The 13288-nt window shown below is 44.7% G+C and overlaps 1 protein-coding gene across 1 annotated transcript in view; it reads left to right on the forward strand.

The window, feature by feature from the left end:
- The first annotated feature begins 295 nt into the window (after positions 1 to 295).
- The window catches only part of PAFAH2 (platelet activating factor acetylhydrolase 2), a 35316-nt gene continuing 22323 nt past the window's right edge, over positions 296 to 13288 (forward strand). The window contains exons 1-4 of the mRNA XM_027519877.1: positions 296 to 419; positions 6425 to 6566; positions 7495 to 7648; positions 8475 to 8571. Coding sequence (XP_027375678.1) covers positions 6477 to 6566; positions 7495 to 7648; positions 8475 to 8571 — 341 coding nt within the window. The 5' untranslated portion in view covers positions 296 to 419; positions 6425 to 6476. The remainder of the gene's footprint in view (positions 420 to 6424; positions 6567 to 7494; positions 7649 to 8474; positions 8572 to 13288) is intronic.

Below are 13288 nucleotides of genomic sequence, written 5' to 3' on the forward strand. Positions count from 1 at the left end.
GATCGCCTCCTTAGCTCCCCTGTGAATAAAGCTAATCCCTGTCTATCTCCAGGCACACCCAGGAATTATTTGAGGAACGGTGAGGCGGAGGGTTACTAACCGGGACTATAAACAGTAACCCTCCGCTCGGGCTTTGTCGTCCTGGTGGCGGCTCCTCGACCACCAGGGGGAGGAATCGTACTTCATCCCGAACGAAGAGGGGCCGTGTAGAACTCTGGGAATTGTAGTCTTCGGATCGTATGGGCAATCTTCGCGGTGCACCTCGGGAATTATAGTTCTGGACAGAGGTGGGAAATGCTTTTAAGCGCTAATGTCGAGTTCTGGAAACTACAATTACCAAGGGGCCACCAGCTCCAGGGCAGTTTCTTGCTTCCGTCGAGTTGACCGTCTGGGCTGTTTCTGAGGGTCAACGTGACTCGGTAAGTTTGGAGAAAACCTCTATTCTGAACTGAGGTGTCTGCGGATTTTGTCACATTCCAGCCCTGTTTGGGGGCGCCTCGTCTCAATCCCAGGAGCTCCCCATTAGTCTTTCACCTTTTCTGTTTCCTGAGACACCTCCAGTATCCACCCGCACCCTTTATTCTCCCAGTCATCTTCATTATCACTCGGCGCCCCTGGAGCCCCACCGTGAGCTCTCAGCATACCCCCTCTGAAACTCGGGCTTCTTTGTGCTCCGCACCTTTTATGTGCTTCACTCTTACTCTCACTTTCGTGGTTTTCATGCTAATGGAACAAGGGTCACCATTCCTTCTTCCCAATCCACGGAGTTGCTCAGAACTGGAATTCAGCAGAGCTGGGTTTTATTATCGCAGCTCTGCAAATCCTTTGCTGTGTGACCTTGGGCAGATCATACCCCGTCTCTGGGACTCACTCTCTTCATCTACAAAGTGGAGATAACAGTTGCTCTCAGTCTTAGCTTGAGGCTATGTTCTGGAGCCAATAAGCTAATATGTGTGAAAGTACTTTGTAAACTGTAAAGCCTCCACAAGCGAGAGAGATTATTTTTACTGTAATTATTAATGCTCTGAAATACTCTCATCTTGGCTCCTTTTATAGCTCTGCCCCTTTGTTGCTCAAACCTGCCCCTTGAGTGCTTGGTGTCTCCATTCTCTAAGAACAGGATGATATTTCCTCACTTCCCCAGAGACCACAGACTAATGAGAGCTTTGTCTGAAAGGAAGCCCCAGAGAAGTGCTTATCTTGGACTATGTCCTGAAATAGCCAGGGAAGAAAAGTCCACACAGCTGGCAGAAGGGTGGTCCCTGCTCACTGGAATCAGGGCCCCAGCAGGAGATGGACAGCTGCAATGTAAGCCCTCTCTGTTCCCTTTGGGCTCTTCTGGGCCTATATAAGGGCTTCCCTGTCAGACGATAAAGAATCTGCCTGCAATGCAGGAGACCCGGGACTGATTTTGGAATAGGTGTCTCAGACCTGATAAGACTGGAAGGAAAGAAACCATTTTGTCCAAGGATTTAATTCAGAAAACCACAAATCACTCCCCCACCCCCGCAAAAGAAAAAAGCTTGGCTGGGTATAATGAAAGAGAGACATAACATTGTTAATTAATTCCTAACATTTTTATGAGCACTTAAAATGTCCCAGACCCTAGGCAATATCACATTTGTTACTAAATTTCATTTATGAAGTGTCCTCATTTTACTCACAAGGAACTTAGGCTAAGAGATCATGTAGCTAGTTATGGTTTTTGTGCCCTCTATATGTTAGGTGTTTTACATACTTTCATTTAATCCTCATCAGCAATTTCATGAGTGACTGTTATTTCTATCATGTGGAAAAATTATAAGAGGCTTAGAATTGAAGGAACTTGCTCAAGGTTAAACAGCCAGTTAAATGGTAGAGGTGGAATTCAGTCACCAAAGCCTTTCTTTTCCCACTATACCATGTAGTCTAATCTTTAGATCAAAAAGACATCGATTAAAGAATTGAGAGGGTGTAAATCAAAGCCAAATAAAAGAAGCATTTATGGGGTCCCTCAGTGTGGGGAAAGCATGAGGATAGATGGTTTATCCTCCAAAGAAATGTAAAACACATTCTACCTCTGTAGCATATCTGAAGAGATAAAGCATAAGTGTGTAAAAAATTAAATAGCATTCATTGGATCAATTGATTGCAAATTACTACATTAAGCCAGGAACTGGCAGGAACATGCTTCTAGGTGGCCATGGGGATTAAACCAAGTGATATCATAATCATTATCTTTTCGTTAATATGAAAATGGTGGACTGGAATACCATATCCACTCAGTAAATGTTTATTGTATGCACACGTCTGAAAAAAAGAAAAATCCTGGGTACCATCTGGACCAGAGGTTCTTGCACCTTGGGGATCAGAAAGCTTGGGAAGCTTTATAAACTAATTGATCTCTGGCAATGGGGGCCCTAAAAGCTTTGTTTCTGAAAAGTTTTCCAGGTGATTGTGAAATAATAGATTCAGGAACCTCTGATCCAGATTCTACTTGGACCACTTCTGGGAGGCAAGTCACTGATTGAAAACTGCTCGTTGTTGTTGCTCAGTCGCTCAGTCGTGTCTGACTCTGCAACCCCATGGACTGAAACATGCCAGTCTTCCCTATCCTTCACTACTTCCTGGAGTTTGCACAAACTCATGTCCATTGAGTCGGTGATGCCATCCAACCATCTCATCCTCTGTCACCCCCTTCTCCTGCCCTCAAATCTTTCCCAGCATCAGAGTCTTTTCCAGTGAATCAGCTTTTTACATCAGGTGGCCAAAGTATTAGAGCTTCAGCATCAATCCTTCCAATGGATATTCAGGGTGGATTTCCTTTAGATTGAATAGTTTAATCTTCTTGCAGTCCAAGGGACTCTCAAGAATCTTCTCCAGCTCCACAATTTGAAAGCATCAATTCTTTGGTGCTTAGCCTTTTTTATGGTCCAACTCGCACATCCGTACATGACTACCAGGAAAACCATAGCTTTGACTATATGGACCTCTGTTGGCAAAGTGATGCCTCTGCTTTTTAATACACTATCTAGGTTTGTCATAGCTTTCTTCTGAGGAGCAAGTGTCTTTTAATTCCATGACTGCAGTCACCATCTGAAGTGATTTTGGAGCCCAAGAAAATAAAATTGGTCACTGTTTCCACTGCTAGAGTAGGTACTAATTCAAGAGCTGTCCTGAGGCAGCCTGTGATTGGTTACCAAGTGAGTGATGCAGACATACTCGAGTGGACAAGAGGGAAGATTGGAAGGACTTGGGAAGCTTCACAGAGTACCAGAGATTTCACTAGGCTTTGATGGATGGGGCAGGTTTGGGTGGGTAGAGAGGCTTTTAGGTAGACATCACCTCAAATTGTTTAGATAAGGTGAGCCAAAGTAGGTAGAGATACCTGGACTGAGTTCCTTGGAGAATTCCTTGGCATTTATTAGATATGACACTGGATGCTCTGTGGATGTTTCTTAGGCAAAAATTTGCAAGTTAGACTGGATTTTCCCATCTCTCCGTTCTACTTGGGCATCAGTCAATATGAGCCCAGAGAATGCAGAGATTTTCACGTTAGCCTCACTCTGTCCAGTTAGCTTCTTTAGTTTTTATTTATTTCCTAATTCAATTTAGTTGATGGCCTTCCCAGAAACTTTCCAGGATTACCAGAGAGTTCTGCTCCCCTTCTGTTACAGGCATTTTGAGTGCCCTTGTCCTGATGCCTATCTCATGCAGTGTTCTGTTTTTGGATTAAGACTAGCATCTCTTGCTATAAGCTAATATCATTCTGGTCACCCAGTCCTGAAATCTGACTCATCTTTGGCTCTCCCTTCTTGCATAACTCCCCAAATCCACTTAGTTGCCCAAATCCTATTGCTTCTCCTTTTCACTCAATCAGCAAATATTAATGAAACTTCAGCTGCTTCACTGTCTTGTGGGTGACCTATCCTGTGCCTCCTCCTCTCCTGCTGTGGGTCCTCTGTGCCTTTGCCCTCAAGCGGAAAAGGTCAGGGTCTGAGACTAAGCAGCACATGTTCAACTTTCCTTTGGCTAAATAGCCCACTGACTACGTCAGGAGCTTAGCCTCTTTTTAAAAAGAATTCGGTTTTTAAATTTGCTTCAGAGAAACAAGATGAAGCAATTCTATAGTAGAAAGAATATCACTTATTGTCTTCCAAAGTTAAGTAGTATGGCATTAAGATTATTGCTCGTCTGGAGTTTTCCATTAGGCCAGACAATTGGAAGTTGGCAGTGAGGAGATCAATGTGTAATAATAATTCTGGTAACCTTGAGCATTTCACTTAACCTCTTAGAACCTTGATCTCTTCATCAGTAAAGCACATTTCTGAAGTGAGCTGAGTTGCGGTGGTGGTGCAGGGGATGACTGTGGGGAGAAGTGATCCCTAAGGTCTCTTCTTGCCCAGGCATGTTTAGACTCAAACTACCTAATCCTTCCCAGAGCATCTTAAAGAAAGCAGAGTAATGCAATGACTGAAAATGTGGCCCAGGACTCAGTGGATCAGTTTAGATGCTTTTGGTTCAAGCAGTAGAAATCTAAACCCAGATGGTTTAAACAATAAAAAGGGATTTATTGGCTCTTGTAACTAGAGGTCTAGGAGTGGGCCAAGTTTCAGGTATAGTCGAATCTGGAGATTCTTAATGTCTTCACAAATAACTCCATTTCTCTATGATTCTCTCATCTCTGCATCCTCCACGGGTACTTTCATTCATAAGGTAACAAAGTGGCTGCGACAGTTCAAGGCTTCACATCCACACATCATGCTAGTTCAAAACAAGAAAGAACTTGTCCACACTCGACCATCAAACCAAAGTCCTGGGCTTTGCCCTGGTTGGCCCAGTGTATGTCATGAGCCCACTCTTCTCCAGATACTGATGGGGATATGTAGGGCTGATAGGTCCAACTCTAGAGGTTAGAGAGGTGTCAACCCCACCCAGATCACAAGGGATCTTCGTAGGAGGGAAGGACAGGATGAATGTTAGGAAATTGGACCACATTCTCTACTGTCACAGCCACATTGCCCATGATCAAATTCTGGCTCTGTTCACTGTTCTTGCGTAAATTGCCTCACTTTATTAAGCATCAGCTTCCTCATCTGTAAGATGAGCTAGCAATTCATATCCCAGGGGATTATTGTAAGGATTTCATTAAATAATATATGTATGTGAAGCCCTTGGTGTAGTTCCTGGCACAGAGTAAGCTGTGGTGCTGGCGGTGATGTAACTGAAGAGGGAGGGAGAGCAGTGGCGTTAGTCCCGATTTAAAAAGTAACCTCGACTTCCCTGGTGGTCCAGTGGTTAAGACTCCCCAATGCAGGGGCCTGGTCAGGGGAACTACATCTCACACGCTGCAGCTGAGACCTGGCACAGTCAAAAAAAAAAAAGGACATCCTTGTTTTAAAAAAAAACAAACAAGAAGCAACCAAGTTATAGGGATGCTTTCTAGTCAGAGTGTGCAAGCCTGCCACGTGGAAGGCTCCTGTTTGATCTCCTGCCCACATTATACTCTAACCTATTTCTGGCCCTTTCTACTCTTACATTATGTCCTTTATAAAAATGCTCCCCTCTCCCCTGCCTCTAAAATCTTCCTCATATTTAAGACCCAGATAAGTGCCTTTTATAGTTTATAGTTTAGGTCAGTGATTTTGAATGTATGTCATCGAGTCTCCCCACTAGCAGAATCAGTGCGGGTTAAGAGCTCAGGTCTGGATTAGACCTGAGTTTGCCACCTAGAAGCTGTGTGACTTGGGAAAGTTATTCAACCTCTTCATGCCCTAGTCTCCTCGGTTGTAAAACAGGGTCTAAATAGTACCTTCCTCAGATGGTTGTTGAGAGGATGAAAGGACGTAGAGTATGTAAAAATCTTAGGTCAGCGCTGACACATAGTAAATAATAGATGTTAGTGATTGTGTTTGTTATTCTTAGCTTCCTGCTGCTGCTGCTGCTGCTAAGCTGACGACAAGGTCTGTGGCATGTTCTCTGCAGCAATTGCTGCTGTGTTGGGCACATAGTCAGTGCTAAATGAGCATTTGTTAGTGGATTTTGAGGAGTATAGAGGCTCTGTTTCCTTTCCATGATCTTCTCACCTCTCCACCAATAGCAACAGAAAAAGCAGCCCCCTAGACCTGGGTTTCATCCCTGGGTTGGGAAGACCCCCAGGAGGATCCCACTCCAGTATTCTTGACTGGGGAATCCCCATGGACAGAGGAGCCTGGCTACAGTCCATGGGATTGCAAAGAGGCGGACACGACTGAGTGACTAAGCACAGCACAGCAAACCTTAGTAAAGGCAATGTAGCAAGGTGGATGATGTGGAAGATTGGCTGCGTCACCGGCAGGGAGGAGGGGTAATAGGAGGGGTAAGAGAGGGGTGGCTGATGATACGAATAAGCAACAGGAAGCTGAGAGGAAACCAGCAAGAGGCGGTTCTGTGTTCCACCCTGCAGCCGTCAAGTTCAGCCACTGCCCAAGTCGTCGTTCAGTTCAGCTGGTTATGAGATGGGGGTCAACCAGTCTGTGAGCTTCCCACCCGTCACGGGACCCCACCTCGTAGGCTGTGGGGATGTGATGGAGGGTCAGAGCCTCCAGGTAAGTGTCTCCAGCGTGTCTCCACTGCTTCTGTCTGCACGTCTGATGATGTCATTCCAGCTAGGGGAAACCTGAGTTAGAGCTGGTTTGGATTTGATTGCCGAGCACCCAGGTCTCTTTCCCCTGAACTTTTCTCCTCTTTTCAATTAGAGACATCTCAACAGACAAGAGATGATGGGTTCTTTTTCCCAACTTGGAGGAACTGGGGCCTCTAAGTTCAAAGGTAGCTATCTGATGTCTTGAGAGCAGGTGCCTGATCCTGGGAAGGTTTTGGATCTCGCCCTAATCTGAGTGTATGAGAGGAAGAGCGGTGGGCTATGTGCCATTGACCTTTGACGCCCCGGCCCCGAGTAGGAAAACAGTCTCCTTTTTCTCGTCTTCTGCTCTCGTCTGTTCCCCCTCCTACTTTAGTCTGGGACTTTCCCTCCTTCAGTTCCTAGGTCATTCTCTGCTGGCCCTTGAACTCTCCCCTCTCCCTTGTGAGAGGCACATACCCCCATGTAGAGTGAATGTGCTGCTGCTGCTTCCTAGGGGCCAGGCTCCAGGGTTGTCCTGGGTGCCACCAATGTCACCCCGTTCAACAAGAGAGCTATGGCTTCGCTTCTGGGGCTCCTCCAGACCTGGGCTTCCAGCCAAATTGAAATCTTTTGATAGCCCAAGCACTGGAAATATTTTAGTACTCCTCCAATGTAATTCAAAATACAGTTGGCTGTTTGAAATAACATAAGCCTTACATGAATGCCGAACATAAAATTGCTTCTTTTTGGTTTTTCTGAAGGCAAAATTCAGGTATGTGAATTGAAGGTAAAGTTTCCCTGTTTCAGTACTTGGCTGGTACCCCCAAACAACTGCTGAACGTGTCTGTTGGGAAATGTAGCCATGCTTGGGCTTCTTGCTCCGAGCAGCTGCTGTCTTTTTTCTCTTACAGGGCAGCTTCTTTCGACTGTTCTACCCGTGCCAAGAGGCAGAGGAGACCTCGGAGCAGCCCCTGTGGATTCCCCGCTATGAGTACTGCGCTGGCCTGGCCGAATACCTAAAGTTTAATAAGCGCTGGGGGGGGTTACTGTTCAACCTGGGTGTGGGTAAGAGCTGGCGTCACCCCTGGGTGCTCTCCCAGCTGTAGTTATGGCCCTTGGGGATCTCCAGGCAGACACAGTACCTTGTAGTTTGTGTTGTCAGCCCTTTTGTAGTGGGGCATCTGTTAGTCAGTGTGGTATGGAGAGTGGAGAGAATTACAAACATAAGAACTTTATTTATTTGTTTGTTTGTTTGTTTTTGAAGAGCTTTAGTTATAGAGTTAGACTGCCCTGGATTCGAATCCAGTCCTTATCATTTACTAGCTGTGGGGCTTGGGCCAGTTACTTAATGTGTCTGAACATCTACCTTTGCAGGATTGTAATGTCAGACGTATATAAAAGATGCACTCTAGTGCTGTGCTTGAGATGTAGAATGTGTTCCATAGGTGGCAACTATTACTTATGTATCCAGCATGCATTATTTCTACTCTGTGTCAGCTATAGCGTAGATTAAAGAAGCACTCTTGACTGCCAAGGAGCATACCATCTCCTGCAGTTGCCCCTCTAGCTCCTCCCTCTTCTGGGTCAGATCACACTGAGTCATCCACTTCCCCCAAAGACCTCACCATTAGGAACTCTACCGACTGCCTTAGCATCTCAGGGATTTACCCCGTAGGTTGTTCAGTACTTCCCCTTTGGATTTCTTTTCCCACTTTCTGTTGTGTTCATGCTCCCAAGGGGAGAAACAGGGAAAGAATAAATGATTGATTGTCCTGGGCTGCTCGGGTGAAAGGTGGATGTCTTGAGAGGAGGGCCACTGGGTCCCCACCATGCTTGTGCTCAGGCTGCCCTTGGGGGGCAGCCGGAGATTCTTATCCCATGTCTCTGCTAGGATCTTGTCGCCTGCCTGTTAGCTGGAATGGCCCCTTTAAAACAAAGGACTCTGGATACCCCTTGATCATCTTCTCTCATGGCATGGGAGCCTTCAGGTAAGAGTTGCTCTCCCCCAGATCTTGTCACATTCCTTGCCTGGTTGCAGCTGCTGACTCTCAGCATGTTCTCAAAAGACAAAGAAACCCATATTTCCATCTGTCAGCTCTCTTATCTATCATCCGCTTCATCCCAAAGCACTGGGTCCACCTTCTTTAGAAGGCCTTCCTCAAGCCCCTTTCACCTGGTGGAGCCTTTCAGCAGCCTTCATATCTTTCCCTTCTCATGTTCTAGCATTTATATAAATACTTGTTTTAGCCTTCTTCCTCTATAACAGCCCAGAAGTACTAGAAGGAGCTTGAGCTTTATGTTCAGAGAGTCAATTATTCAACATGCATCGGGGACAGCAGTGATGAAGACATTCTGGCTCCCTGCTCCGTGGAGCTTGCAGCCTCAGCTGTTAATCTCAGCCTCACCACTGTGCTGTGTGAGCTAGGACCATGGTAGGCGTCTCTGAGCCTGTATTTCCTCATCTGTCAAATGGACTCAGATGAGACACCGAGTAGGTGTGCACTTAAGTCCATACTCCTCTCCATCTCTCTACATGGAGGATTGTGGGGCGATGAACTGTAAGAGCCCCTTCGTCATCAACTTCAGGGAATGCTGGCCTGTTTTACGAGTCAGTGAAACTGTGAAAGTGAAAGTCACTCTTTGTGACCCTATAGACTATACAGTCCATGGAATTCTCCAGGCCAGAATACTGGAGTGGATAGCCTTTCCCTTCTCCAGGGGATCTTCCCAACCCAGGGTTTGAACCCAGGTCTCCCATTGTGGATGGATTCTCTACCAGCTGAGCTACGAGGGAAGCCCAAGAATACTGGTGTTGGTAGTCTATTCCTTCTCCAGCGGATCTTTCCGACTCAGGAATCGAACCAGGGTCTCCTGCATTGCAGGTGGAATTGCAGGTGGATTCTTTCCCAACTGAGATCTCAGGGAAGCCCTTACAAGTCAATATCCATTCAGAATTCTCCCCATGAATTCTTATTTCTGCACCTTGGTGTGTTATGTAGTTATGTAGTTACGTATTAACTACTGTGCACGTGGTTCCTGTTTAAGCTTGTGAATATTCTCACTGTATGTTCATTCATCAACATATAAGTCTAGTTTATGTCCAAGAGTGTTACACAAAGTCATCTATTTTTGCCTTTACACATCCCACTTCCACTGGAACGATTGTTTACACTGTAGCCAGGGAGGTCTATTTTATTTTATTATTATTATTGTTTGCTTTGGCATATTCCTGCTCTGAGGAACATCAGTAAGTTCTTTTTATTTATTTAAAAAATTATTTTTAATTGAAGGATAGTTGCTTTAAAATATTTTGTTGGCTTTCGCCATACATCAACATGAATCAGCCGTAGGTATACAAATGTCCCCTCCCTCTTAAGCCTCCCTCCCAACTCCCTCCCGACCCCACCCCTCTAGGTTGTCAGAGCATGAGCTTTGGGTTCCTGTGTCATTCAGCAAATTCCCACTGGCTATCTCTTTTGCTTGTGGTCTTGTATATGTTTCAGTGCTACTTTCTCAAACCATCCCACGTCCCTCCCCCACTGTGTCCCAAAGTCTGTTCTCCATGTCTGCGTCTCCATCGTTGCCCTGTAGACAGGTTCATCAGTACCCTCCTGCTAGATTCCATATATATGCTGCTCTAAGTCGCTTCAGTCGTGTCCGACTCTGTGCGACCCCATAGACGGCAGCCCACCAGGCTCCCCCGTCCCTGGGATTCTCCAGGCAACAACCCTGGAGTGGGTTGCCATTTCCTTCTCCAATGCAGGAAAGGGAAAAGTGAAAGTGAAGTCGCTCAGTCGTGTCCGACTCTTAGCGACCCCATGGACTGCAGCCTACCAGGCTCCTCCGTCCATGGGATTTTCCAGGCAACAGTACTGGAGTGGGGTGCCATTGCCTTCTCCAATATATATGTTAGTATATGATATTTGTCTTTCTCTTTCTGACTTACTTCACTTTGTATAATAGGCTCTAGGTTCATCTACCTCATTGGAACCAACTCAGATGCATTCCTTTTTATATTTGGGAGCCCTTTGAACTTCATTCAGCTCTTGTCATGATCTTATCTGAAGGCAGGTACAGGGCAAAGTTTCCAGCCTAGTTCCTTGCAACTTGCCCACCTCCAGGTTTCCAGACAAACAGCCCTAAAGGTACTATGTTAGTTTCTGCCTCAGAGTTTTTGAGTTTTTTTCTTTGTTTGAAGATACTGGAGTTTTTTTTATTTTTTTGTCCTTGAGACATGCTCTATTTTAGAAATTAGATTATAATATTTATTTAATAAAATAAATATAAAGTATTTAATAAAATAGATGCTATAAATAAAATAAATTATAAATTTTTAATTATAAAAATTCTATTTTTTATATTAGAGTACAGTTGATTAACAATATAGCATTAGTTTGAGGTTTATAACAAGGCAATTCAGTTGTACATATACATGTATCTATTCTTTTTCAAATTCTTTTCTCATTTAGGTTGTTACATTACATTGAGCAGATTTCCCTGTGCTATGCAGTAGGTCCTTGTTGCTTACCCATTTTAGATATAGCAGTGTGTACATGTCCATCCCAAACTCCCTAACTGTCCCTTTTCCCCTGGTAACCATAACTTTGTTTTTGAAGTCTGTGAGTCTGTTTTGTAAATAAGTTCATTTGTATCTTTTTTTTTTTTTTGGCTTTAAGATTCCACATATAATTAACAGTATTTATTTGTCTTACTGAGAGGGTAACAGGCAGGAAGGCCATGGGTCTCCAAATGGAGGAAATAGGCAGCAAGTGTCAGACATTTATCTCTCTCTTAAGCGACAGGAGGAAACTACAAGTGTTAGATTTTTTCCCCTTCTCTATACAAATTTAAAAAGAGGTGTTGTAGCCACACTTTCCGGGAAACAAACTCACTCAGAAGGACAATGCAGATAGTGGAGGGCAGTGTATTACACCAGCGGGCCCAAGGCAGAGTCTCCTCTTAGCCAAGGACCCCGACCAGTTTTTGTGAAAACCTTATAAACCCTAAGTGTACTTGCTCAAACCCACCTCCCCAAATTCCTTGAAATTAGTCTGGACAAGGTAAAGAGAGGTAGGATCAAAGTTAACCCATGATTCATGTGTCACAAGACTTGATAAACAGTGGATATTTATCAATAAGCCTGTGGTCATATCCCTGTAAACAAAATAGAATTTACCACTTTGTTCTGTTACAGAGATAATTAGCATATTCTTTTAGGCAACAAGAGTCCAAGTACAAGTCCTGAGGCTCTTTTATCCGGGGGTCTGGTTTTCCATTGGTATGCCATTTCTATAGACACCAGGCACAAAGTTCAGAGTCCATTGGGAGGGTGGCTGTGTGTGTAGCCTAATGTTCACAGCCTGGCCTAAGATGGAATCCAGCTATGTCTGTTTTCTCCTTCAGTATCTGTTAAAATTCTGTGTTGCCATGAGGACACCTGGTTACACCAGAACTTCAGTTCAGTTCAGTCACTCAGTCATGTCCAACTCTTTGTAACCCCATGGACTGCAGCATGCCAGGCCTCCCTGTCCATCACCAACTCCTGGAGTTTATTCAAACTCATGTCCATTGAGTCGGTGATGCCATCCAAGCATCTCATCTTCTGTCGTCCCCGTCTCCTCTGCCTTCAATCTTTGTAGCATCAGGGTCTTTTCTAATGAGTCAACTCTTCACATGAGGTGGCCAAAGTATTGGAGTTTCAGCTTCAGCATCAGTCCTTCCAATGAATATTCAGGACTGATCTCGTTTAGAATGGACTGGTTGGATCTCCTTGCAGTCCAAGGGACTCTCAAGAGTCCTCTCCAACACCACAGTTCAAAAGCATCAGTTCTTCAGCGCTCAGCTTTCTTTATAGTCCATCTCTCACAGAACTTAACTTTTTTCAAACCTTGAGCTAACCCATGCTTTTTTCTTGTGGAAATGTTTGTCTTAAGCTATGTTAATGACTATGTATTTACTCTAGACTCTGTCTTCTAGTTGGTACCACCTAAGACTCAGAACCAGTTTGTTTTACTCATGCAAATATTCTCTTAAGTTATGTTCATGAGGCTGTATTTGCTTGGAAACCTGCCTTTCTTCAAGATTCCTGTCAGTCATGTTATGGCCCCGACAACTCACCCTGTGGTGATGTTATCTCAAAATGCATGTTGTCGGTGAGGGGCCTGGTGCCATTCTCTGAGTTTTGAGACATTTCCTTTCTCTAATTAGCAGACTGCTAGTAGCTATATAACTTCTGGCTAAAGACTAGCAGGGGGGCACTCTTTCTGCCTCCTTCTAATGTCTGTGTCCGAAGCTTTCTCTATCTCTTTTATACTTTAATAAAACTTTATTACACAAAAGCTTTGAGCGATCAGGCCTCGTCACTGGCCCCGGATTGAACTCTTCTCCTCCAGAGGCCAAGAATCCTGGTGTCGTTCACAGCTCAGCAACAACCTCTCCTTACTTCACTCAGTCTGTCCATGATGCTGCAAATGTCTGCCCTAGGGTTTCATCTGTGCTGTGCTCTGTGGCTGTTCCCTTTGCTTGGAATATTTCCTGTTCTGTTCCTCTCTTCTCCCCACCTTTAGTCTTTGGCCTGGCTAATTCCAAATTACCTTCAGGGTCTTAGTTTTGGTGTCACCTTCTTAGGGACACCCACCCTGACATGCTTTCATAAGACAATCTGTACTTCTCAGTACTTAACATAATTGTAATGAATTAATTATT

The sequence above is a fragment of the Bos indicus x Bos taurus genome, chromosome 2, assembly GCF_003369695.1.
Source record: "Bos indicus x Bos taurus breed Angus x Brahman F1 hybrid chromosome 2, Bos_hybrid_MaternalHap_v2.0, whole genome shotgun sequence".
Taxonomy (NCBI): domain Eukaryota; kingdom Metazoa; phylum Chordata; class Mammalia; order Artiodactyla; family Bovidae; genus Bos; species Bos indicus x Bos taurus.